This window comes from Myripristis murdjan, chromosome 19, assembly GCF_902150065.1.
Source record: "Myripristis murdjan chromosome 19, fMyrMur1.1, whole genome shotgun sequence".
NCBI classification, from domain to species: Eukaryota; Metazoa; Chordata; class Actinopteri; order Holocentriformes; family Holocentridae; genus Myripristis; species Myripristis murdjan.
Window position 1 is genome coordinate 28,166,226 of NC_043998.1, and position 26,010 is coordinate 28,192,235.

The 26,010-nt window shown below is 43.9% G+C and overlaps 3 protein-coding genes across 9 annotated transcripts in view; all 3 read left to right on the plus strand.

Moving 5' to 3' along the window:
• The window catches only part of LOC115377571 (RLA class II histocompatibility antigen, DP alpha-1 chain-like), a 7,278-nt gene extending 2,305 nt beyond the window's left edge, over positions 1 to 4,973 (plus strand). Inside the window, exons 2-4 of the mRNA XM_030077389.1 lie at positions 2,482 to 2,736; positions 2,976 to 3,254; positions 3,855 to 4,973. Of these exons, the coding sequence (XP_029933249.1) occupies positions 2,482 to 2,736; positions 2,976 to 3,254; positions 3,855 to 4,030 (710 nt within the window). The 3' untranslated portion in view covers positions 4,031 to 4,973. The remainder of the gene's footprint in view (positions 1 to 2,481; positions 2,737 to 2,975; positions 3,255 to 3,854) is intronic.
• LOC115377567 (class II histocompatibility antigen, M beta 1 chain-like) overlaps positions 1 to 22,341 on the plus strand; it is a 27,092-nt gene extending 4,751 nt beyond the window's left edge. Inside the window, exons 2-7 of one of the 4 annotated variants that reach the window (XM_030077381.1) lie at positions 8,269 to 8,588; positions 9,705 to 9,875; positions 11,511 to 11,798; positions 12,358 to 12,636; positions 12,962 to 13,162; positions 22,092 to 22,341. In XM_030077381.1, the coding sequence (XP_029933241.1) occupies positions 8,537 to 8,588; positions 9,705 to 9,875; positions 11,511 to 11,798; positions 12,358 to 12,636; positions 12,962 to 13,146 (975 nt within the window). In that variant the 5' untranslated portion in view covers positions 8,269 to 8,536 and the 3' untranslated portion in view covers positions 13,147 to 13,162; positions 22,092 to 22,341. Of the gene's footprint in view, positions 1 to 8,268; positions 8,589 to 9,704; positions 9,876 to 11,510; positions 11,799 to 12,357; positions 12,670 to 12,961; positions 13,163 to 22,091 lie in introns of those variants that run through there. The other 3 variants (XM_030077380.1, XM_030077383.1, XM_030077382.1) reach the window with 3 other exon arrangements.
• A 1,401-nt stretch (positions 22,342 to 23,742) lies between these two features.
• Positions 23,743 to 26,010, plus strand: part of rpp30 (ribonuclease P/MRP 30 subunit) — a 10,385-nt gene continuing 8,117 nt past the window's right edge. Inside the window, exons 1-3 of one of the 4 annotated variants that reach the window (XM_030077386.1) lie at positions 23,743 to 23,946; positions 24,858 to 24,916; positions 25,482 to 25,538. In XM_030077386.1, coding sequence (XP_029933246.1) covers positions 23,865 to 23,946; positions 24,858 to 24,916; positions 25,482 to 25,538 — 198 coding nt within the window. In that variant the 5' untranslated portion in view covers positions 23,743 to 23,864. The remainder of the gene's footprint in view (positions 23,947 to 24,857; positions 24,917 to 25,481; positions 25,539 to 26,010) is intronic. The other 3 variants (XM_030077384.1, XM_030077387.1, XM_030077385.1) reach the window with 3 other exon arrangements.

A 26,010-nucleotide genomic window follows, 5' to 3' on the forward strand; every position in this document is an offset into this window, starting at 1 on the left:
TTGATGTGTGAGTGGAAAGACAGTGAGCTGTCGAGGAGGACACCCAGGCTCTTAACCTGGGGGGAGGGGGACACTGTGGAACTGTCACTGGTGAGGGAAAAATTGTTAGCTTTGGATAAGGTGGATTTGGTGTAACCGGTTGGATGCGACTCTGCGTTGTAGGAAGGGTCTGAGACGATTACACCTTTGGAGGCAGTCTCCGTTTATTTCACACCTGACAAAAGGCATATAAAAAATATTTCCCTCCAGTCAGCTCCCTCAAAACACTGCGCCCCTCTCCCATGGAGATCAATAACAAAAGGGCAAGGCAAAATGACACAAAATTAAGGATGGAACATATCGTACCTGACAAAAGGCATATAAAAAATATTTCCCTCCAGTCAGCTCCCCCAAAACACTGCGCCCCTAAAAATTAAATGATTAATAAACATGTTAAAACACATAGCAAGCACCTCACAGCCAGCTATTAAACATATAAACACAATCAAATGATGCTAACTCACATAAACTTCCTAGCTACAAGACCGCTTACCTCTTCCATGGAGATCAATAACAAAAGGGGCGGTAAGGGCGCGAAAAACACAATATATAGGGGCGGTGCCACACAATATCGTCAGGGTACAGACACAAATTTATGTTCCGGTCCCTATGAACTGACTCGGAGGCCCAACCTATCAGGTACTAAATGAATAAAAATAAAATAAATGTAAAAAAACAGTACACAGATTTTGGGTAATTATAACAGTAATAATTACAACAAACAATAACTACTGTACATAATGTTATATATTTGCCTGCTGCACGATTGACCCTGTTACATTGGTACCGACTAGGAGAAGTTCTGTTTTACCACTGCTGAGTTTAAGGAAGTTTGAGGTGAACCAAGATTTAATTTCTGTGAGGCAGTGGGTGAGGGAGGAGGGTGGGAGAGAGGAGTCGGGTTTACTGGACAGGTAGAGCTGGGTGTCATCCGCGAAGCAGTGAAAATGGATACCAAATTTGCGGAAGATATTGCTGAGTGGGAGGAGGTAGATAATGAAGAGGAGGGGCCCCAGGACAGAGCCCTGGGGCACACCTGAAGTGACAGGGGATCTTGCTAAACCACCTGGTATCTGGTTTAGCCTGCTCAGCTCCCGCTCAACCAGCACTTCCTGACCCTGCTTCCTCCACTCCACCAGTGGTCACTGTCTCTACAGCAGCTCTGCTTTCAAAACCTCCAGTGGCTCCACTCTCTATGTTTCCAGTGGCTGCGCCGTCTCAGCTTTAAGCAGTCCCATTGTCTGTGTCTCTAGTGACTCCAGTCTCTGAGTTTCCTGTGCTGCAGCAGCAGACCCAGACTCACATTGCTGACACAACCCCAGTTCCTTGAGCTCACATTAGGGCTCCGACCCCAGTTCCCAGAGCTTGAGCTGCAGTCGTTACTCCTGTCGCCCAAGCGTTTCCAGTTCCCCCAGCTGTAGCTTCATTCTCTGCACCCAAAGCCAGTGTTGTGTCTCAAGACCCAGGTCCCAGTGCCCAAGTGGTTGCCCCAGCCCCAGATCCGAAAGCCCAAGTAGCAGCCCCAGTTCCCTTTGCCGTTGTGGCAGCTCCGGTCCAAGTTCCCTGAGCCGGAGTGGCTGTCCCAGTCCCTGTTCCCTGAGACCAAGTGGCTGTCCCCGTTCCCCATGCCCGGGTAGTAGTCCCAGGACCCATGCTGCAGTCATTCCAGCCTCCTAAAGCCGTAGTGCTGCAGTTCCAACCATCTGTGTCACTGGTCCCTACCGGTTCATTGGCTGTTACCACTGCCCAACATCCCAGAGTCACCGCTGCCTGACTTCATGCCCTCCAGTGTGGCTCCACCCACGGTGCTGCCTTCCAGAGAGGTTCCACCTTGATCACTGACATCAAGAGTGCCTCCACCCTCTGTGTCTGCTTCTTCACATTCTCGCCGCCCGCCCAAGCACCCCTGATTCTCTGCACTCTGGCCACCTGCCTGAGCATCACCTACCTGCTTCCCAGCGCTCCAGCTATCCACTGGACTCCTGCCGGGACCTGGTCATGCCTGCCATGTATTTTTCCTCATGCTCCCTGTGCTTCTAGTGTTCCTGGTGTTTTGAGTTGTTAAATATTTTTAGCTCTCCTCGGCCTGTTTGTCTGCCTGCTCCTGCATTTGCTCAGGTTTCAAAGGGTTAAATTGTTTCAGCAAACTCCTGGTTCCTGGTGGAGCAAAAGGTCTCAACTATGTAATGCAAATCTCATGTAATGTCAGTATGTTAGGTCAATTTGTTTGTAAATAGAAACCCGTTTTTTTCATTGACAACTTCTGTTTGCTCCTTGCCTTACTGCTTGGTCTCTTGCATGTCATTTTGAGACGAGACCCTCAGGTCCCCACTTAGAGCAGTGGTGGATGGGACCAGAGCTGCAGAGGCCTGGACATCAGCCTGGACATCAACAAAATTACCTTTCCAGAAAGTGATAATTGTGTCCTTGTTCCTCCTACAGCCATTCATGAGGCTTCGTTGTTCTGCGGCTGCTACCAGTCGGGTGTCGCCCAAGTTCATTTCCAATGGGACAGAGACGAGGTGGGGCGCATCGACTTTGAGAAAAAAGGGGTTGTTTGGACGGCACCCATGCCGGCCGTGATGGAAGACTTGTGGTCTTACTGGTACGATGAAGGCAGATATGTAAGGAATAGCGTGTGTAAGTTATACCTGCCCATAGCTGTGATGGAGGACCACAGGCCCACTGATGCCAAAGGTGAGCAAATCATGGTTGGTGTTCCACCTTTTATCCAAATCACATGAATATGGAAACAATTAGTCAGGTCATCAAGTTGACCCTCGACAGGAAATGGATTATGATTTCATTAGCTGATGAATGCTATACCCATTTCTCCATTAAAAACAGCAACGCCTGTCTGACGTGAGCTCTCTGATATTCTCCCTGATATGAGAGCTGATGATGTCATAACCACATCATCCTTTTTCCTTTAAAAGCCCCAGTGACAGTCATCTACCCCCGTCATGAGGCGAAGCTTGGGGTGGCAAACACCCTGTTCTGCTACGTCAGCCACTTCTACCCCCCCGCCATCAACATCACATGGACCAGGGACGGCGTTAAGCTGATAGAGGGCGTGGCTCTCAGCGACCTCTCCCCCGAGGAGGACGGGACATTCAGTCAGCTGGCCAGCCTGTCATTCAGCCCGGAAACCGGCGCTGTGCTGGGCTGCACGGTGGAGCACCAAAACCTGAGCAGCCCCGCCTTCAGGACGTGGGGTGAGAACTTTTTATGTTAAGCCACGCCCCCTTTTGACTGTATGGGCTGGAGAGTGAATCAGGTCTCCTGTGGCCCGGGACAGACCTGCCCAAAGTTTTGTGATGACATGTGAATCCCTTCAGAGGTTAGGGGCATTTTTCTGATAGGCTACACCCACTGCCCCGCCCCTGTCAGTAAAGGGGCAAGAAAAAGTCTGCACCTTTTCTCAGGCCCATCTCAAACTGCTTGCTAAATGTCCTCCTGATAAGTCCCCCTTAACTTCCCACTTAACTGTCCCATCAAATTTCCCCTTAAATTCCCCCTCAGTGTGCTGGCAGCAGGTTGTGTCTCTGCTGAAGCTCCATCACACTGATACTGAGTGAGTTTGAACGAAGGCTGGACAAGCAGCGATGACAAACACACTGATGGTTGTGGCAGAACTGAATAAGTCAAAATAAATGCCAGCAAGAAACAAGTTGACGTGTTTGTCACTGATTGGAACAGACAGAGGAAACGTGTTTGTTGTTGGCTTTTATCTGGACTGTGCTGTTTGAGTTTTCCTGACTGGAGGGTAAGAAATTCCTGCTTGTTAAGTCATCGTCTTGTGTCCTGTCCTCCAGTGTTCAAAGCCCGTCCAGTCGGTTCTGCTGCGGTGGTGCTGTGTGGCGTCGGCGTGACTCTGGGAATCATCTGCCTGACCGTTGGAGTCGTCCTCTTCCTCAAAGCCCCAAAACCGACCTCTGACCTCCGGTCGGCGGCTTACCGAAGACATGGCTCCCAGCCAAATACTATGTGAACCCAACGGCCAGCCATTGTTATGCAAATCGATGATGTCACGGGCGTTAAAAACACTTTCTCCCCAGAGAACATGAAAAAAGTCACGGCGCTAAAACTGTGAACAAATTTTCTGAGCAGGGGTGGTAGTTAAGGTGCTGAGTAGAAGGAAGAATGTGCATACAGAAGAGTTATTTCCTCCAGGTGGAGTTAAAAAGCCGCATGGCGTGGGGGAGGAATGATTTCCTCAGTCTGTCGGTGGAGCAGGACAATGACAGTGACAGCAGCCTGACAGTGACATTAGTACCACTGTAAGATTTAACTTGTAAATTTATGAGAAAAAAACAGTGAAAACTAGGTTTTCTCCTCCTGTGGGTTTCAGCCAGAAGGAAATCCTGGTGGTTTGAGCCCAGAAAGACAATATTCTCACCAGCATCAGTTTTTTCTCAGAAATTTACAACTTAAATCTCAGATTTTTTTAGTTTTTTGTTTCAAAGTTTTTTTCTTGTAAGTTGTGTCATGGATTTGTTTTTTTTAGTTTGAATATAAACCCCAGTAAACGCTATTTGTTGTGAAGAGCAGGCACAGAGGAGGAGCTGAGAATAGGAGGATCAGGAAGTAGGAGGAGTTTGAGGCATCAGAGATTATAAATTGGACTGAACACAGGTGTGGGCCCTCTTAACACTTCCTTGCAGCTGATCCCTGCATTCCACTGGCAGCAATTGTTTGTCTGCGTGACATTTTGAGTTCCTTTGTTAGGTCCTTTGTTAGTATATCCATGCTTAAAGTGATTTAAATAGCTGGAATGTTTATGTTGCATTACAATGATTAGATGTATGCATTGTATTGTTTAATTCAGGTAATGGATATTGATATTTATGTTGGATGTAGTTTCATGTATGCTTATACATGTCATGTTATAGAAATTATGTTTTGTTTTGTTAGGTTTTGTTCTTGTGTCTTGTCTCGTGACTTCCTGTTTTATTTTGAAATCCCACTCTCCTCTTGTGTCAGGTCACTTGCCCTTCCCCTTGTGTGTTTCCCTCTAGTCTGATTGTCTGCCACGCCCTGATTGTTTCCACCTGTTCCCCATTACCTTTGTGTGTATATATAGTCCGTGTTTCCCTTTGTCCCGTGCGAGTTCATCCTGCTTCGTCTTGTTTGGTCCTGCTTCGTCACGTCACGTCCATCATCCTTGTCACGTCACGTCAAGTCTCAAGTCAGGTTTTGTATTTCCGTTGCTACTTTGTTTTGTCAGTTATGTTCTCTTGTTTCTTTGATACTTTTGCCTTGCCTTTTTGTTCTAGTTATTCCTTGTTAAGAGTTATCCGTTGCTACTTTTGTTCTTGGTTATCATAGTGAATTTCAGTTGTTACTTTGTATTGTGAATTTTAGTTGATACTTTGCTTATTAAAAGTCTTTTCTTTGGAACTCTTGTTTGGAGTCGTGCGTTTGGGTTCTCATTTTTGTTCAGCTCTGACAATACATAGTTCTGTTTTGTTTAGATAAACCAGCACTGATTGTTGTCAGCCTCCAATCCTCTGATGCATCTGCCAAACTAAAGAGAAGAAGTAATAAATCACAGTTGGATTGGATTCTTTGAGTGTCTCATTGTGCCTGACTGCACAGCCATAGTGTTTGTTAAAGTCCTGTAAATCAGCTTACCTTCAATACAGCCCTACATTACAAGCATTTTATACTGTTAAACTGTCAGTGATAATAAGAGTATAAAGACCTACGTTAATGCCATTTTGTTTATATAATGTCATTATTCTGAATATCCGCATACACTGTGTTGCTGATATAATCTATGTAGGCTATGTAAACAGCACGGATTATTTCAAAATATGTGAATCAATAGACAAGTTTATGAGCCGTTTCCGCTCTACTTCCTAAACTCCTCCCATCGATGCAATCCATTTCCGTTTTCGCGTGCTGGTTTGTTTTTAGCCACAGACATACATAGGTTTTTAGCTAGCTAGCTCTGTCCTGCCGACGAAAGGAAATTAAAGATCGATACTTAAAAAAAAAAAAAAAAAAAAAAAGTGGTTCGGGAACGACGTGTGCAGTAGTGTGCTGGCCTAGTTAACCTGAAGAGTCCACTGATCAGAGAGCCTTGTGAGGTTTAGAATTTTGCCTTGTGTCCCTGTCTATCAGCACCCAGCCATGTTGTTCATTAAATACAGATAAACACAACAAATACTGTGTGAATTGTAGTTTTTAATATTATATATGAATATTTTTATAGTGATGTAATTATGTGGGCTGCTTCTGTATTTTACGGTTTAATACCTGTTAGGATTAAACACGTTCTCTTTCTTGTTGAAGCCATTTGTTTAGTTTCCTCAAAGCAATTCATTCATCCAGTGTTATTAATGTACAGCATGAGCTTACTATGAATGATGAACTGTGTTAAAAGAAACTGTTACACTAAGGAACATAAGGCCTAGCATTCATGATCGTAGCTCAGTGCAATAATGAAATGAGATTACATTTTTACATTTACATAAACTTTTATTTTCACACAAACAGTCAAGGTGGTTGAATCGTGTTCCCATTGTAAGGACATAATTATTAAAATTGAAACCTCACGAGCAGCGAGCTACATGTCCAGACGAAGCTGCGTTAGCATGGAAGTTTGTTTACACCGGCATACGCTGCGCAAACCACTTCCGGCGGAAATAAAGTGCATTTTTGTAGGGTAATGGCGCCCCCCAGGATTTGGCGCGTAAACTTGTCTATAGCACAGTATGAAGTCAGAGTGGAGGCCTAATATTGCCTCCCCAGATATTGACGGTATAACTGTGCCACAGTTTGGTGATGACAGTCTTTCCAGGTACATTCCAAACAATGATGGATTAATTTTACACATTAGACAAACTTGTGTTAAGGCTGTATCTCAGCAGCCTTCACACACTCTTTATTTCACTGGACTCTCCATACCTGCCAGCACGCTGAAGGATAACAAGACGCCGTCCCACAGCAGCCGGCATTGTGCCGCCGTCCGTGAGTTTACTCTGCTCTGCCTGCCTCTGGTACCAAGAGCCTCCAGGTAGTCCAAAATGCAACCCTCTGTTTAGGACTTAAACTTTGCTGAAAGTTTCAGTTTCAGTAACAAACACACATGGAAAAAAGACATTGTCTTCTATATATTAACATTTAAACATTAACACACAGATAATAAGGGGAAACATGAATAAATAAAAAGTATAAAGTTTCCACCAAAGGCAATATTCAACATTACATAACGATTTGTTTGATGTGTGAGTACAACATACATCTGATATGTTCCCTGTTTTGAAATATACCCTGCGTTCCAATACTCATACTATCATACTATTTAGTAGGGAAAAAAAGATTTAGTGTGTCCCAATACACAGTGTCAGATGCAGTATGCCAAGAGTACCAGGATGTTCTACTACGTCCGGTCAGATTTCACAGTATGGATTTCAGCATGCTGCTCTGGCCATTCTGACCCACAATCCTTTGTGCAGCGGACGTTACGTCGCACTGCGTGTACAGGCCACGCCCACATACGGACGACAACAAAACACACATATCGCACAAAACTTGCTCAGTGACAGCAGAAGCGACAGGAAGACAGAAGATAATAAATCAGACAGAGGACAGCGCAGTATGAAACAGCACCGGCATTTTGACAACAACATTCAAATTTGCCGCTACGGACGGAGGAGGAAGTGAGCGAGAGGGGCGGAGCTCAGGGACGATGTATGTAGTGTGTCCCAATAGTATGCATATGCATGCATATTTCATACTAAACTACATACTTTGTAAGGGCAGCTGCAGTACATACTAAAAGTAAAAAGTATAAGTATGCGATTTGGAACGCAGGGATAGTCTCTGCTGCCAGAATCACACCTGGATATCACACCTGTCCTAACATCACACCTGTCCTGACTTCACTTCATGCCAGGGCAGATTTTTAAATCTTATTTATATCCTATTAATGTATTTTCTTTTACATTCAGTCTGTTGTTTTTTAAATTGTCTCACTTTTTGCTCACCTGTCTGAAGGTGAAGGTTTGGTCTGTTGGTTTCGGGGAATAAGGATGAAGTCAGTTTGTTGTTGTAAACAAGAATGTTGGCTCTAAATAAAGTAGAACTTGCTGGGCAGGTGAAGAGGAGGAAGAGGAGGAGTGTAACAGAAAGCTGGAAGCAGGAAGTAACACCAGGCGGTTCCACTGATCATGTCCAATCAGAGGTGAGGTAACAGTCCAATCAGGTGGCTCATTATTGTAGTTATTCAAAACACAGAGAAAGAGAGTAGATGATTTTCTGACAAAAGGGGAAAAAATTATTTTTTTCTGCTTCCGACCAGAAGAAATGTGAACCGGGTGTGAAGGAACCTCAACAACATCTACCTGTCATTCATTTAATTCAAATGCCTGGACACTGAAGTGCATTTCAGTGCAAGTCCAAGTTACCTCAGCTCAGAGGAAACTCCCCACCCTTCCTCCTGGCGACAGGTGACTGGCTGTTCCTGATTGGTGTGACTGCAAGCCTGAACATGAACGCTGTGCTCTGTCTGCTCCTGCTCTTCCCAGCTTTGACAGCAACAGGTGAGAACACACACCCTCTTCATATAGTCCACATATGCTGACATGTCACCACAGTAACACTGTGTTAGGACAGTAACTGCAGTTTTCTACACTTCTGTTTTATCTCTGCTTCACCCTGCAAAACCAGTTCTGTGTCAGACAATCTGCCACTTCGGTTTACTGCTTTCATGTGTTGAGAAATAACTCACGTGTTGAGAAATGGAAAAATGTGCAATGCATTTACAAAAGGTGCACTTAGCTTTTTTCTTTTTTATTTGGGAACTGTACAGCTCTTGCCCATCATTGTGTTTTATAAGACAGGGCAGCAGAACTATGACAGCAGCTGATCACCTCAGCAGATTCTAAGCTGACATTAGGAACATGGAGATCCTGCTGATTTTAGCCCAGAATCTGTCATGGTTCTGCATTTTGTTTAAGGACTTTGGTTGAACTCCTGGACTCTCATGTTTCCGCCTGCCAGGCTCTGTGTTGATGGATTTTGTTCATTGAGTTGTGTTCCTGCCCTGTGTCCCTCATATTTACCTGTGCCTTCTTTTGCCTTCTTACACCTTTTGCACTGTTTTTGTGGCACACTAATTATGTACCTGCACTGATTTGATTTTTTGCTGAATAATACTGTTCACTCATCTTTTGCCCATGATGTTACTGGTCAGTAAATGTTAAGTTAACATAAGCTACTGGCACAGTGTGAATTTATTTATTATTCTCTTAGCTCTACATTTTTTTAACTGCTTTATGAGACTGAAATACAGTAATTCCATTGTTGCCATTGAAGGCATAGAAAGTTCACTTCAGTATGCATTGCCATTGAATATTTATGTTTCTAATAAAGTTCTGAACACATTTGTAAACATGCCTAGTTATAATATATTTATATTATAATACATATATATATTACACATGTTAGTGTTATTCTTATTTTCTGTGTGTAAATAGGTCAAATTGAAGAATTTGTTTAAATTCAGACTATACTGTTTCCCACTGGCAACAATTGTTGCCGAGTATAAATCCTAGATTTTCACCAACATAACCAACATGAAATGAAAAAAAAAAAAAATCATATATATTACTTGTTAGGAAGGTCTAAGGAGTGAAATGCATGCATTTATTTTGCAGGGAAAAATCTGGGATTAAACGGGTTAACTCTGGCTCAGAGGAAACTCCCAGCACATCCTCCCAGCGACAGGAGGACACACCGATCACACTGGCTGATCGGTGTGTCTGCAAGCCTGAACATGGACGCTGTGCTCTGTCTGCTCCTGCTCTTCCCAGCTTTGACAGCAACAGGTGAGAACACACACCCTCTTCATATAGTCCACATATGCTGACATGTCACCACGGTAACACTGTGTTAGGACAGTGACTGCAGTTTTCTACTTCTGTACTTCTGTTTTATTGCTGCTTCACCCTGCAAAACCAGTTTTCCTAGGGACTAACTCTGACCCTGTGTGACTGCAGTCACGTTTGTTTAAAAGTGCACTAACGTACAGAGCATTCAGAAAATACTCAGATTTTTGTTATGCTGCAGCCTGATGCTCCTATCATTTAAATTCATTTTATCTCTCATTAACCTACACTCAGTACCCCATAATGAAAAAGTGAAAACAGAATAAAAAAAAAAATGTATTAAAAAGGAAAAACTGAAATATCACATTGATGTATTTGGATCCTTTGCAACAACACTGGAAATGTAGCTCAGGTGCCTCCCATTTCTCTTGACCATTGTTGAGATGTTTCTACACCTTGATCAGAGCCCACCTGTGGTCAATTAAATTGATCAGAGATGATTTGGAAAGGCACACAGCTCTCTATAGAAGGCCTCCTAACTCACAAAAACTAAGCCAAGAGGTCAAAGGAACTTCCTGCAGAACTCAGAGACAGGATTGTTTCAAGGCACAGATCTGAAGAAGGCTGCAAAAAACTTTCTGCTGCACTGAAGGTTCCCAAGAGCTCAGTAGCCTCCATGATTCTCAAAGGGAAGAAGTTTGGCGCAACCAGGACTCTTCCAAACTGAGCCATGGTGGGAGAAGGGCCTCAGTAAGAAAGGTTACCAAGAACCTGCTGGTCACTGTGACTGAGCTCCAGAGATCCTGTGTGGAGACGGGACCAAGCTCCAGAAGGTCAACCCTAACCCTAACCCTAACCCTAACCCTCCACTGATCTGGGCTTCATGGCAGAGTGGCTGGAAGCCTCTCCTCACAGCAAAACTCATGGAAGCATGGAAGCTGGGAGTTTGCAGAAAAGTAGCTGAAGGACTCTCAGACTGGGAGAAACCAGATCCTCTGCTCTGATGGAACCAAGACTCAACTGTTTGGCCTCAATTCCAAACGTTCTGTCATCACCTGCCCAGTACCATCCCAGTACCATCCCAGTACCATCCCAGCAGTGCAGCCTGGTGGTGGCAGCATCAGACTGGTGTTTTCCAGCAGCAGGGACTGGGAGACTGGTCAGGGCTGAGGGGAAGCTGAATGGATCAAAGTCCAGAGATGTCCTCAGTGAGAAGCTGTTCCACAGCTCAGGACCTCAGACTGGGCCGGAGGTTCACCTCCCAACATGACAGAGACCCTGAGCTCACAGCCAAGACAATACAGGAGAGGCTCAGGGACTCTGTGAAGGTCCCAGAGCCCTGATCCTGAACCCTGTCCAACATCTCTGCAGAGACCTGAACATGGCCGCCCACGGACGCTCCCTATCCAACCTGAGTGAGCCTGAGAGGATCTGCAGAGAAGAAATCCTCCAGTCCAGCTGTGCAGAGCTTGTTGTGTCACGCCGTGAATTCGCCTTGGCTGGATGGACACACTGGATGCCATGAACCGTCTGCTCAGGCTGTCAAGGTCAAGATGTTTTGGGGTTACCTGTCACTTTATGTTCTGTAGGTTTGGTTGTTAATCAGCTATTCTGTTCTGTGTGTGTTTGTTCCAGCATTGTCTGCCGATGGGAAATACTACCACATAATGAGTACATGCCAGTTCATAGAGAAGGCCTCACAGTACGACGTGCAGTATAAGATCCAGTACCACTTTAATGGCCGGCTGCTGGCGCTGTACAACAGCTCCACAGAGAAGGTGCTGGGATTCACTGAGTACGGAAAACGCTTAGCAAGCAACTTAAACAAAGACGTTCACTACCTGCAAAGAAGGAGAACAGACCTGAATGTCCATTGCAAAGAGCAGGCAGCTGAGCTGTACAAACACATGCAGGGCCAAGCAGGTGAGGCGGTGGGACAGGTGTTGTGCCACAGCAATCCAGTTACATTTCAAATCTGTTTTATTTGTATGGTGTCAAATCATAACTGAAACTCTCACAAGGAGCTTTACAGAAACCCAACAGATATCGGCCAAATCCATTCAGCAAAACCTGCAGCAAGAGCAGCACAGGAAGACAGCGGCCAGGAAAAAATATTTTCACAAGTTTTTTCTCATAAATTTACCAATTTAATCTCAATTTAATCAATTTAATTTAATCTTAGAATATCCATGTAGAATATTACCCCACCTTGGTTCATAATTTTTTTCCCCCTTCAATGGCCTTAATATGCTGTCGTACAAATTGGAAGTTTTTTTTTCTTCACTGTTATTTGTCTTATTTCATGTAGTTGTTTTTATTTGGTCATATTGTGGTAATGTTTTTATTTTTTTTTCCAGTAATGTTGTATTTTTTCCGGTACATTGTAGAGAGTCGGGTCCAATACTAAAGATTTTTAGCTTTAAGGCATCATCAGTCTGTCACCATGCTATCCCAGTCACTAACACCGGCCTGGTCCCTGCAGTGCCCCCTGTGGCCAGCCTGAGGCGGGACAGGCCCGAGGTCGCCGGGGGCCCCGTGGTTCTGATCTGCAGCGCCTACGACTTCTACCCGCGGCAGATCAAAGTGTCCTGGCTGAGGGACGGGGTCGTGGTGCCGGAGATGGAGGTGATGGAGAAGTTGGTCAGTGTCAGCTGGCGCTACCAGATCCACTCGTACCTGAAGGAGCCGGCGGGCGAGGGCCTGAACATCCAGTGCATGGTGAAGCACCAGAGCCTGCCGGAGCCCATGCTGCTGAGGCTGGGTACGAGGGGCCTCTGAGGCGTCTGGCTCTCAGGTCTCCCTTGAAAATGAGATCCAGATCTCAATGGGACCAAGCTGATTAAATAAAGGAAAAATATTTACAGTTATTAAAATTATGTTTTTAAAGGTCAGATCAGATTTCCTGTATTTAAATGCTTGTGCTTCGATTACAGTGAAATTAAATCATGACAAACACAACCAAAACATCTTTTCATACCAGAGTCACTTCCAGTAAGGGTCCAGGGCCTCATGAGGGTCAACCTGGGGGTCAGGGACACTGAAAAAGTCTACAGAGGTCTAACGTGTTTGTGGTTCTTCCTCTGCAGACCGGTCTGATCTGGATTCTGGTGCAGTCCAGTCTGCTGTGGGCGTGTCCATCTTGTCACTGGGAGCTCTGGTGCTGCTCGGCGGAGGGATCTTCTACTGGAGGAGAGCGTCAGGCAGGCTGAGGCGCCGGGACTCGTTTCCAGCTGGAGGAGCTGCAGCTCAGCTCCACATCCAAGATCACTGACATTCACATTAGTTTAGTTTAAGTAAGTAAGTAAGTAAAATTTATTTATATAGCGCTTTTCACAGAGAAAGACTCACAAAGTGCTTCACAAAATGACAGTAAAACAAAGGAATCCAATAAAATAAAATAAAAAAAAAACAGTAAAAGACATAAGACAAATTTATCAAAAGACAGTGACAGTCAGAACATGGCTGGTTCACGACCATTCAGGAAAAGCTTGGCTGTACAAGTATGTTTTTAGTTCTTTTTTAAACATGTCCACAGTAGAGGAGACTCTCAGGTCCTGTGGAAGAGCCCTCCACAGCCTGGGAGCAACACGCTGAAAGGCTCTGTCACCCTTGGTTTTTAGACCGGTATGAGGCACAACCAACAGACCCCGGTCTACAGACCTGAGAGACCTGTTGGGTACATGAGGGTGAAGCAGGTCACACACGTACTCTGGTGCCTGACCATGGAGAGCTCTATAAACCAAAACAAGAACTTTAAAATGTATTCTGTAACTGACAGGAAGCCAGTGCACTGAGGCCAGAATAGGGGTGATGTGGCAGCTCCTCTGAGATTTTGTCAGTATCCTGGCCGCAGCATTCTGTACCAGCTGCAGGCGGTTGATGGCTGCCTTACTGAGACAGGTGAACACAGAGTTGCAATAGTCAAGCCGCGATGATACAAATGAATGAACAATCATTTCAAGTTCAGCTTGTGACACAACAGTTCTCAGTTTTGCAGTGTTTTTAAGATGAAAAAAGCAGGTACGTGTCAAAGTGCTGATGTGTTTATCAAAGCTCATGGTATGATCAAAAATGACACCAAAATTTCTCAGGGAGGAGCATACATTTAAGCTGAGGGATCCAATACTGCACTTCACCTTAGAAACAGTGCTGTCAGAACCAAAAATGAGGACTTCAGTTTTATCTGAATTTAACTGAAGGAAATTGTCAGCCAACCAGACCTTAGTTTAGTTTATTTGTTTAGCACAAATTCAGTACAAGTACAAATCTGTGCAAGGTGGGAACGAAGCCTTTGCAGGCTTGTACAGAGTTCCACACTTGCCCATATCAATTTCATGACATGCAGGCTAAACACTCAACAGGAAAACAACAAAACACTACATGTTGAATTCAAGGAAGAAGCAGCAAAACAAGGTAATTTGCATCTGTGGCAGAAACATGAAGGCCAAGAGGAAAACAACGGGTGTGTCCATGTTGCACACCACCTGCTGCATGCTACACTATATTACCAAAAGTATTCGCTCACCCATTCAAATGATCAGAATCAGGTGTCCTAATCACTTGGCCTGGCCACAGGTATATAAAATCAAGCACTCAGGCATGCAGACTGTGAAACAAGACATTTGTGAAAGAATGGGCCGCTCTCAGGAGCTCAGTGAATTCCAGCGTGGAACTGTCATAGGATGCCACCTGTGCAACAAATCCAGTCGTGAAATTTCCTCGCTCCTAAATATTCCACAGTCAACTGTCAGCTCTATTATAACAAAATGGAAGCGTTTGGGAACAACAGCAACTCAGCCACGAAGTGGTAGGCCACGTAAAGTGACGGAGAGGGGTCAGCGGATGCTGAAGCGCATAGTGCAAAGAGGTCGCCGACTTTCTGCACAGTCAATTGCTACAGAGCTACAAACTTCATGTGACCTTCAGATTAGCCCAAGTACAGTACGCAGAGAGCTTCATGGAATGGGTTTCCATGGCCGAGCAGCTGCAGCCAAGCCACACATCACCAAGTGCAATGCAAAGCGTCGGATACAATGGTGTAAAGCACGCCGCCACTGGCCTCTAGAGCAGTGGAGACGCGTTCTCTGGAGTGATGAATCACGCTTTTCCATCTGGCAATCTGATGGACGAGTCTGGGTTTGGAGGTTGCCAGGAGAACGGTACATTTCAGACTGCATTGTGCCGACTGTGAAATTTGGTGGAGGAGGAATTATGGTGTGGGGTTGTTTTTCAGGAGCTGGGCTTGGCCCCTTAGTTCCAGTGAAAGGAACTTTGAATGCTTCAGGATACCAAAACATTTTGGACAATTCCATGCTCCCAACCTTGTGGGAACAGTTTGGAGCGGGCCCCTTCCTCTTCCAACATGACTGTGCACCAGTGCACAAAGCAAGGTCCATAAAGACATGGATGACAGAGTCTGGTGTGGATGAACTTGACTGGCCTGCACAGAGTCCTGACCTGAACCCGATAGAACACCTTTGGGATGAATTAGAGCGGAGACTGAGAGCCAGGCCTTCTCGACCAACATCAGTGTGTGACCTCACCAATGCGCTTTTGGAAGAATGGTCAAAAATTCCTATAAACACTCTCCTCAACCTTGTGGACAGTCTTCCCAGAAGAGTTGAAGCTGTAATAGCTGCAAAAGGTGGACCGACATCATATTGAACTCTATGGGTTAGGAATGGGATGGCACTTCAGTTCATAGTATGAGTAAAGGCAGGTGAGCGAATACTTTTGGTAATATAGTGTATGTAGTATGCACAATATAGTGTAACCTGCAAACTAGATGCTTTTTAGTGGAAAATGGTCTACACAGAATTCAGCAAGCATGTGTTGTAAGTAGTATATACATATACATAGGGCTGGGCGATATGGACCAAAAGTCATATCCCGATATGTTTTGGCTGAATATCGATATACGATATATATCCCGATATTTTTTCCGCAATGTGAGAGCAAATGTTCAGGTAAGTCAAAGCCAAATATGACATGACAGGGCTGGAGCTTTTTTGGGTTGTGGATGGCTTGTGGCTGGGGCTTCTGCAGTGTTCCTGGTAGTGTTTGGGGGGCAGGAGCTACTACAGGAACGTCCTCTGGCTCGGCCCTCTCACCTGCTGTGTCTCCACTGAGAGGGCCGAGTAGGAGGAAGGTCGCGCAACCGCCCAGTAAAGTCAACGGGCGGTTGCGCGACCATGACCGGGGCATCAAAATGCGTGTTGTTAAAAAAGCGTGTCATTAGCGTTAGCTAACGTCCGCTAAAACTAACGTTAGCGCCCCTAAAAATGCCGACTAAAAGTGTGTTGTTAGCGTTAGCTAACGTTAGCTAGCACGTTAGCGTTAGCTTGGTAGTGTTGGCCGTGTTGCTAGGGACGCCTAGCGCCCGGCTGTTTGCTTTCTGTTGACACCACATCGCGCCGAGAGTAAATCCAATCAGCACCAAGTAAACCCCAAGCCCCACCCGGGAGTTTTTTGGGGCTGCTCAGAGTCCCTACCCCGAGGCAGGGCCGTTTTTAGCCCCTGTAAAAGTTAAGGAACTCTCTCCATCGGGGTAGTTCGGCCCCAGCCCCATAAAATTACTCCGAGAGTGCCGGAGCGTTTGTTCCTGCCCCAGTCCCTCCTCTGTCGGGCACAGAGGAGGGACTGGGGCACGCGGGGCGCGCGGAGCAGTGCAGAGAGCTCCAGGTCAGCAGCGCAGCAGAGCAAGGATCACAGTGCAAATTTGAACTATATCGATATATGCGATATAGTCTGATTCCATATCACATTTAAAAATATATCGATATGATTTTTATATCGATATATCGCCCAGCCCTACATATACATATACACACACAACACGTACATATACATGTACGCATATACATACACACATACACACACACACACACACACACACACACACACACACACACACACACACACACACGTATATCACCACACTTATGGTACACAACTTTTGCATTACACACAGCGAAGTAGTACACAATTCGGATACACCCACAGTCAGTCAGAAAGGATTGACAACATGTCTTAGAGAGGGATGAGTACAGAGATCAGGAGGACAGTAGATGTTTCTTCAAGTGCTTTTTGAAGGCAGAAAAGGAGGACATTGATCGCAGCGGTAGACTTAATTCACTCCAAAGCTTAGGACCTCTAAACGTGATGTTGAATTGGTGTCTTGAGGTCCGCGTGCGTGGTAAGAGTAGACTGTTGGTGCTGTGTCTAGTTTGATATGTATGGACATTTGTGGTGGGGATGAACAAATTCTGAAGGGTGTCTGGAAGATCTTGTTTCCTATATATAAACTTGTGTATGAATAAGCATGTTTGAAAGACATTTACTTGGTCAATGGGAAGTATTTTATATCTTTTAAAAAGGGGTGCTGAGGGTGCATATCTACTAGAGTGGGATATAAATCTTAGATATTTCTTCTGTATGACACAATTTCTTCAGGTGTGTAGGATATGTTGCTGCCCAGACAATGTTACAGTAATTAATGAATGGGAACAAAAGACTATAATATAGGGTTAAATGAGCTGAGGAGTGAATTAAAGGACAAACCTTCCTCAATATGCCAAGCATTTTTCGCAGATCTTTTTGAAACAAGGTCGATATGGTCAGACCACTTGAGGCCACTATCTATAATAACTCCTTGAAATTTAGTTTGCTGAACCAATTCAATTTCAGCGTCATTGATAAAGACTTTAGCTAATTCTATAGGATAATATTTATTAATATTGCAAAAGATCATGAAATTGCATTTTTTCACATTGAGGGTTAGTTTGTTCCATTGAAACCATTGCGCAACAAAAGATAGTTCCTCATTGACGGTTTTGATTAGGGTGTTGAAGTCTTTGTGTGAAGCTACAAGGTTTGTATCATCCGCAAATAATACTGGGAGGAGTTTGGTACATGTCATGGCCATGTCATTGATATAAATTAAAAATAACAGAGGGCCCAGGATTGATCCCTGAGGAACACCAACCAAAATTTGTGATTTCTTGGAAGAAAAACCAGCCAGATGCACATATTGCTCTCCATTAGTGAGATAGTTTCTGAACTATTTCAGGGCAGTTTCCTCCACTCCATATCTATTAGTTTGGCAATCAATATGTCATGGTTGACCGTATCGAACGCCTTACTCAGGTCCAGGAAGACTCCAAGAGCAAATTTGTTATTATCAAGAGCTTTTGAAATATAGTTAACAAGCTGTAGAAGGGCATGCTCAGTAGAATATTGTTTACGAAAGCCATATTGATGTTTATATAGAATATTGCTGACTGCTAAGTGATTAGATAATCTAGAATAGATGAGCCTTTCCAATATTTTGGATATGCATGGCAGAATTGATATTGGCCTATAATTGCTGAATTCCTTGGAGTCACCTGTCTTGAATATGGGTATGACTTTTGCAATTTTTAAATCCTGGGGTACAATTACAGTTTTAAGAGACAGAGAAAAGATATGAGTGAGAGGTTTGATGATGTAATCTATGGTCTCTTTAATGAGGACACTTCTGATGCCATCATGACCATGTGCTGGATTTTTCAATGACATAATGATATCACGGACCTCTTGTAATGTTGGGGGGTCAAAATTTTGGAGTGGAGGATACTGGCCTTTAATCATAATACAGGGGTTTATGTCAGAGTCTTTGATGCTAGATGCAAGATCTGGGCCAACAGTTATAAAAAAGTCATTAAAAGCCATTAGCAATATCATTAGGATTAGAGAGGATCCCCTTCTTACCATTCATCTCTATAGGGGCAGCTATTAGAGATTTAGGGCCCTATCTTGCGCCAGACTCCTTAAACCCGTTATTTGCGGATTTAGCATTGCGCAAGAGGTGTTCCCCCGTAAAAGTTGCTATCTTGTGCACCTCCCGTTATCCCTAAAACACTTGCGCTACCCGCTATATTATGCATAGGCGTGTTTTGGGCGTTACGCCAGTTAAACCAATCAGTGTGCCAGGTGCCATTGCCTTTAAGGGCAGGCTGAACTATCCTAAATCCTAAATCCTAAACCCGCGATGGAGAGAGGGAGGTAGATTTTCTCAGGGCTTCTACTGAGGCTAAAGCAAGTTGGCTTTATATACATATTATATATTATATTATAGGCGAGTTAATTCGGGAGGTGGAGCCACATGTGTCCAAGTGGACGTGTAACAAGGTTGTACTGATTGAGTAAAATCCCCGGGTCACACAACACACACACACAAGAGGCAGAGGTGGAATATGTGTAAACTAATTTATTGACAAGGTAGATTGGGCAAATAAAATATTAAAAATAAAAATATAGCACAGCTGCTGGCTTATGATAAAACAATAAAACGTGCTGGCGTTAGTGTCCAATTAAAACAGTCTTTCCTCTAAACAGTCTATATGAGTAATATACTCAGTCCATTCCGGCGGCGTCCCGGTATCAGTCCGACCGTGTGCGTGGCGAGGCTCCGTCGGGGCGCGTATTGAAGTCGTCTGGGCGCGCTCTAGTAACAGCCCAAACTTAGGGATATCCCTAAAGTGTGTGCGCAAGATAGCAACTTTAGGGACAGCGCATGAAACACGCCCACGGACACACCTCCAGGCGCAAATGACAGAGTTGGCATAACGGATAGCGGGTAGCGTGGGCGCAAGATACCATTTAGGGATAGTGGAAGTTCCTAAATCCGCAATTTGCGGGTAGCGGGTAGTGGCAGCGGATAGCGGGTGGCACAAGATAGGGCCCTTAGTGCGATTCAGTAGGTGATTAATGAGGTGCCATGTTGTCTTGATGTTATTGGAAGCTTGAGTAAATTTATTAGAATAGTATATTTTCCTTGCTTTTCTTACTAAGGCTGTGAAGTGGTTTTTACACTTCTTATAGGTTTCAGTATTCGTGGGGGAGGGATTAAGAATAGATCTCTTATTAAGTTTATTTTTTTTCCTGGAGAGCTTTTTTAATTCATCAGTTAACCACAGCTTCCCCTTAGAGGATTTATTTCTAGATTTTGTGCTTACCAAGGGGAATGATACATCTAAGGCGTTATAAAAGGACTTTGGGAATAATTCATATGCTTTATTCACCTCTCGCGACATGAGAACCTCATCCCATGTGATAGAGCCAATGGCAGACTTAAAATTATTAATGTTGTTTCTAGTGAACTTGCAATATTTAATTGGCTCATTCTTAGGATTGTTAGACTTAGGAGAGCTGGAGTGGATAAATTGGAAGACTGGAAGATGATCAGAGACATCACACATCAGGAGGCCTGAGGTGACCTCAAAATCGAGAGAGTTAAACAAAATATTATCAATGAGAGTAGCAGATGAAGAGGTGATTCTGGATGGTTTAGTAATTAAAGGAAAAAAATTATGAGAATAGAGTGCATTTAGGAAATCAACCATTGGTGTAAAATCACTTTTGAGCAAATTAATATTGTAATCACCAAGTAAAAAACATACTTTACATTCTTTGTTTATTATTTCAAGAGTGGAGTGCGTCAATAAATGTATTGATGTCTGAATCTGGGGGTCTATAAATGCAACCAATCAGAATGCTATTTCCATTTAATTGCTGACATGATGGAATTTCAATAAATATGGACTCTATAATAGTGGTGTCAAAGTCAGCACTGAGGTCTTCTCTGGAAATAGCATTATAGGTGTTCAAAACATATAATGAGACGCCCCCTCCTCTTCTGTTTTTTCTACAGGAATGAAATGCTTTATAATTAGGCAGGGGGTATAAATTGAGTATATCATCAGTCATCCAAGTTTCCAAAAAAGCCAAGGCTGAAAAAGGAAAGTTCAGGGTAGACAGGACAGTTTTCAGTTCTTCATGGTTTTTGGACATGCTGCAAATATTCACATGGAAAGTAGAAAAAAGATCTTTATAGGGCTTAGTATCAGTAAGGGTTTGATACAATGTATTCACTTGGACTTAAGAGTAATAATTGCATGACAATTGTAATGAGTTTAGATTAGACTGGTTGATGTCGGGGTTAAAAAACGTATCATAAATGCCATTATTGTCCATGTTCTGATAAAACGGGTTGAAACTAAAGAGTCAATGTCAGTGGAGGGTAAGTTAGCACAAGCCATAGAGATATTTGGGAAGCTTGTCAGCAAATCGATACAGACTCACGTGTTGGAAACTGCCAGACCACCGGTTGAATAGCCCACCCATTTCAAGTCCATCCAATGACTGGATATTCCGTTTATCCCAGACAGTAACAAAATCCTTATCCATGATCAAACGCTACAAAATGCAATAGGTCCACAAGTTCAACAGAAACTGCACAGCCCATATCGTGGCTCTGCTCCGATCATCATTTGTACAAGTCCAGTTCATTAATCTCTTTCACCATCACAACCCTTTCTTCCTCCGGTGTCACTCCATTCGTTCGGATGAAAACTTTGCAGTTCAGAGTCCAGGTCGCTTTGATCTTTTTAGCTTTTCTCAGTTGCTGCACTGCATAAGCAATGTTACCGTTCTTCTTTGTGGAGGTGCTCATTCACAAACACGCCCGTGTCCTGTAGCTTGTACCCCTGCTGCAGCAAGCCGACCTTGTCCTTTCTATTGACAAAGCGGACTATGATTGCCGGTGGAGTATTTTTGTTAATCCAGGGAGTGTATGACAGGCCAAGAGCTGATGGCTATGAATGGGAACTTCCATGCTGCCGAAGAATTGGATAACCTGGGATTCCAAGGTCTCCGTCTCGGCAGGTAATGGGTCATCAACGTTGTTAGCAGCTGCGACTTTGGAATAGGCTCGGTGGTGTGTTTTCAATCTGGTGATAATAACATCATCGATGCGGGAATATTGTTCTGCGCCATCCAGTCTCTTTTCCAGTTTCCAGTTCTTTGATCTGTTCGTCTTTTGTGAAATTTCCCCACCGTGGGACTAATAAAGGAATATCTTTCTTCTCTTTCTTCTTAGGTTTATCCTCATAGCAGTTCACCTGAGTTTGAAGCATGTTCACCTGTTGCGTGAGCTTCAGGATCTCCGTTTGTTCCGTTGCGATTTTGCCGACCTCTAGTTGGATTGCGGCCAGAGTTGTTTTAATTTCTTCCATCTTAGGCAGTGTTTGGAAGCTTTCTTTAAATGCCCATTGGGCACTTAGATAACTTTTGATTAACAAGTATTAAGTCAGGGCCAGCAAGCGAGCAAATGCCAGCACCTGCATGTCAGCCATGTTGAGTGTCTGTCACGTCATCCGCAATGCGACACACGACGAGTAATCACAATCAGATTACTCACATTCAGATTACTCACACTCAGATTACTCACATCCAGATTACTGTTATGAAAAAAGACTGTGTATTTGGGCTGCTGAAGGGGGAAGAGGGGTTATATCTGAGAAGAATTTTCAGTTTTGAGATTACAGTCATAAATTTATGAGAAAAAAAACTGGGAAAACTTTTTTCCGTGGCTCCACTGTGCTGCCCCCTGCTGGCCGTGTCTCAGGCCTGCAGCTGATCCCCTCAGCAGATCCTACAGGAACAAGGAGATCCTGCTGATCTGAGCCCAGAATCAGCAGATTGTTTTCTTCTGAATCGGCCCAAGTCACAGCAACGTCTCTTCAGAGTCCAGATGCTGAGGAGGAGGTTGGGGTTCTGGACTCAGACCAGCAGGATTTCCTTCAGACTGGATCCAACAGGAGGAGAAAAAACTGGTTTCACTGTTTTTTTCTTGTAAATTAGTGACTTTATAATCTCAGAATTTCTGAGTTTTTTCTCATAAATTTAATAACTTTAATATAAACACTCACAGTGCCCCCCTCACCCCGAGACACCATCATACTTTTTGAAATGTCTGTCTTCCAGCTGATGTTTTGAAGTCCTATATTTTAGGTGGTGACGGGTTTAAACTGTAATCACAGAATTTTCAAGGTTTTTTTTTCTCATAAATTTGTGTTTTTTTTCTCGTAAAAATGTACGACTGTAATCTCAGAATTTCTGAGCTTTCTCTCACCCTTTGCTTGTGAGAGGCGTCGAGGCTGCAGCCTTCAGCCCTGAAACCCGAGCAAATCCTCTTGATTTCTTTCAAAAACATTCAGGGGAAAAAGGTTAACGAGCAAATTAAGGAAGAAATCTGTGAATGATTTCAAGGCAATAACCTGAAAATTAGTTTAAAAACAAGAAAAAAAAAAAGACCTGGATACTGAAAAATAAGAGAGTGAAAATTATTAAATTATCCAAAAAAGGAGGAAATGTCCAGGAAACTATATTTACAACATTTATGATTATATATTTGAAATTGTCTTGAAGAAAAAAGGCTTAATTTCAGCAAAAAGTGATAAGAAAAAGACCTGATAATTAGCTAAAACACACACACACACACACGCACACACACACACACACACACACGCACACAGAGTGATCTACACAACACTACACAAGCTGTGTGAACAGTTCTTACTGTCATTTTATTTGTATTAATATTATGTTTACACTTTCATCCGTTCTATTATTTTTTTTTAAAGAAAGAGATGTTATACTGTAAAAGAGATATGTCCTCGGGTGAATTCAAAGATTCTTATGAAAATAAATAAATAAATCAACAAATAATAACATGGCACTGATTTTTCTCTCTTAATTCCTGTGTGTGTGTGTGTGTGTGTGTGGAGAGAAATGGATATAGGCAAAAATCTTTTTTTTTTTTTTTTTTTTACAATTACTTGAAATTTGACTTTTGAAATGTCAGTATTGAGTTTGTTCTGATTTAATCTTTATAAGTTTGAGGTATTTTCTGTATTTTTTCTTTAATTTTATCATACACTGCAGTGGTTAATTTAGTCCAGACTATTAAAACTGCTTCTTTTACAACACTGGATGAACATTACAGTCCATATTATCACCTCCTCGGGTCAGTCTGCCGAGAGCGACAGGCGGATGTGGAACTGTGTCTCTTCCGGTTGAACTACACTTCCCTTGAGGCGTTTCGGACGCACGTGTCCGGGACAGGAAGCTTCCTTACACACACACTCACGCAGTCTGGGAGCGGGCAGCATGTCGGTGTTTATGGACCTGAACCTGCGGCCCACGGCGGAGCGCAGCACCCTGCAGAGCCTGCTGGACACCGCCGCGCACCGTGAGTCACCTGAGCCCCGCACTCACCCGAGCCCCGCACTCACCTGGACCACAGTCCGCTTGGAGAAGCTGCATTTTGCACCTCCGCGGTGCCCGGTGACAGCAGGGACGCGTTAGCTCGGCAGGTTCTGTAAATCTGATTTTATTCGTGCCTTTAAAAGAGACGAGTCTCGGAGCGGCTCTGTGTTCCGGCGGAGCCTCACAAACACCAGCTGCCCTCCGGCTGGTTTGCGCTGCGTGTTTACGCCAGGCGTTACGGTAGCCACTGGGGACTCGCTCTTACCGTAATGCCCCGTATAAACACGCACACGGCCAAAGCGGAGGCTGGAGGGCAGGAAGCCGCAGCACCAGATTCCATTCAGAAATGTGACATTTAATCGCTTTCCTGCTTGTAGGTGAAAGTAGAATCTTAATAGAATCCCAGTCAAGTCATTTTACAAACCTCCAGGAAAAGCTGTTAAAAACGGCTGCAGTTAATTTAACAAGAAGTTCAACTTTCTACGTTTTTGTTTATTGTTTTGTTAGACGACCGGGGTGAAGTTTCTGTTGGTTCTTCACTGAGACGCTAACAAGCAGAGAAACTCCAAACTGTCACATTTCTGAATGGAGTCTGGTGTGAAGGTTTCTGTCATCAATGTGAAACACTGATGCAAGCCTGCACTTAAACAAACAAACAAACAAACAGACAAACAAACAAACAAACAAACAGATCCACGTTAGACAACAAAACCAGAGCTGCAGGCAGTCCTTTGGCATTTCAGTTGTATTCTAGTTTACAGTTTGAAAGCTCAGTGTTTCCTCAGTGTGTAAAGTGACCTCAGGTTAGTGTGTGTGTGTGTGTGTGTGGAGCCAGACTCACCTGCTGTCAGGTGTCTCTCGCTGATGTCACTCGGCCTTGTTTCTGTCCTGCAGTTGGATACTCAGCAGTCGCCATCAACTACGTGTTCGAACCCACGAGCAAAAAGAAACAGGTGGGTGACATAAACCGAACTCTGCAAAAAGAATTTCCCAATTTGGGATCAATAAAGTACATCTATCTATCTATCTATCTATCTACAGTGGTGGAAAAAAGTTCACTCTTAGGTCTTCAAGTGGAATTTCTTTTAGTCCAGTCACAGCCAAAATACTAAACAAATCCTAAAAAAGCCATTCAAAACTTAAAATTGATTGGTTCCATAAAAATACACAAGAAATTTGGAGTATTGGCTCATTTTGGTACCAGTGATGAAGGTGGTTCTTTTTATTAAAAGAGCCAATTTTTGTTGCCACGCCTGAAGATAAAGATTACACTGTCAACTATTTAGTTTGCTTAGTTTTTCTTGGAAACAATAAACAAAAATATCATTTGGATTTGTTTGGATCTGTCTAATGCAGCCACACCTTTTGAAACAGAAAAAAGATTTTTCCACAAATATTTCAGGATAATATTTGAGATTGTGTAAAATTTTAAGGGTGTCCCACAACTTTTTTCCACCACTGTATTTTTAATAAACACTGAGATGCTCATCTGACCTCTGAACTTCCTGTGGTTGGCAGGAAATCCCCAAACCGACGCCGACCTCCGAGCTGTTCGACAAACTGCCCACAGTCCAGGTACGATGAAGATGATGAAGATGATGATGGTGATGATGATGATGTTACGGTTTGCTAATCTCAGGCAATGTCATTCAAGTACAGGATTTAAAGTGAGGGAGAACTTCTGGTGGCTTCATTTTTTTTATTAGAGACCGGCGTCGCCTTGGTTGTGTGTGCCTGTAGCTCTGATCTGAGGTGGACCAGCTGCGACAGAATAACATCAAACCCCGCCCACAGGCGCTCAAACACGCGGCCGGTGGCGCACACAACAGGAAACAGTCATATCGTCGGCGTACAGGTGCACAGGACGGGCACGAGCCTTTATGTTTGACCCACAGAAACAGTGAAACAGAGCGGAGCCCAGAACGGAGCCCTGTGGCACCCCTAACCCCTTTTCGGCCCGCCATCGCCCTCCACGAGCTCATGCTCTTATTTTGAAAGTGCAGTGAAATCCTAACCGCGGGTGCATGATCTGGGTTACCGGGCAGCG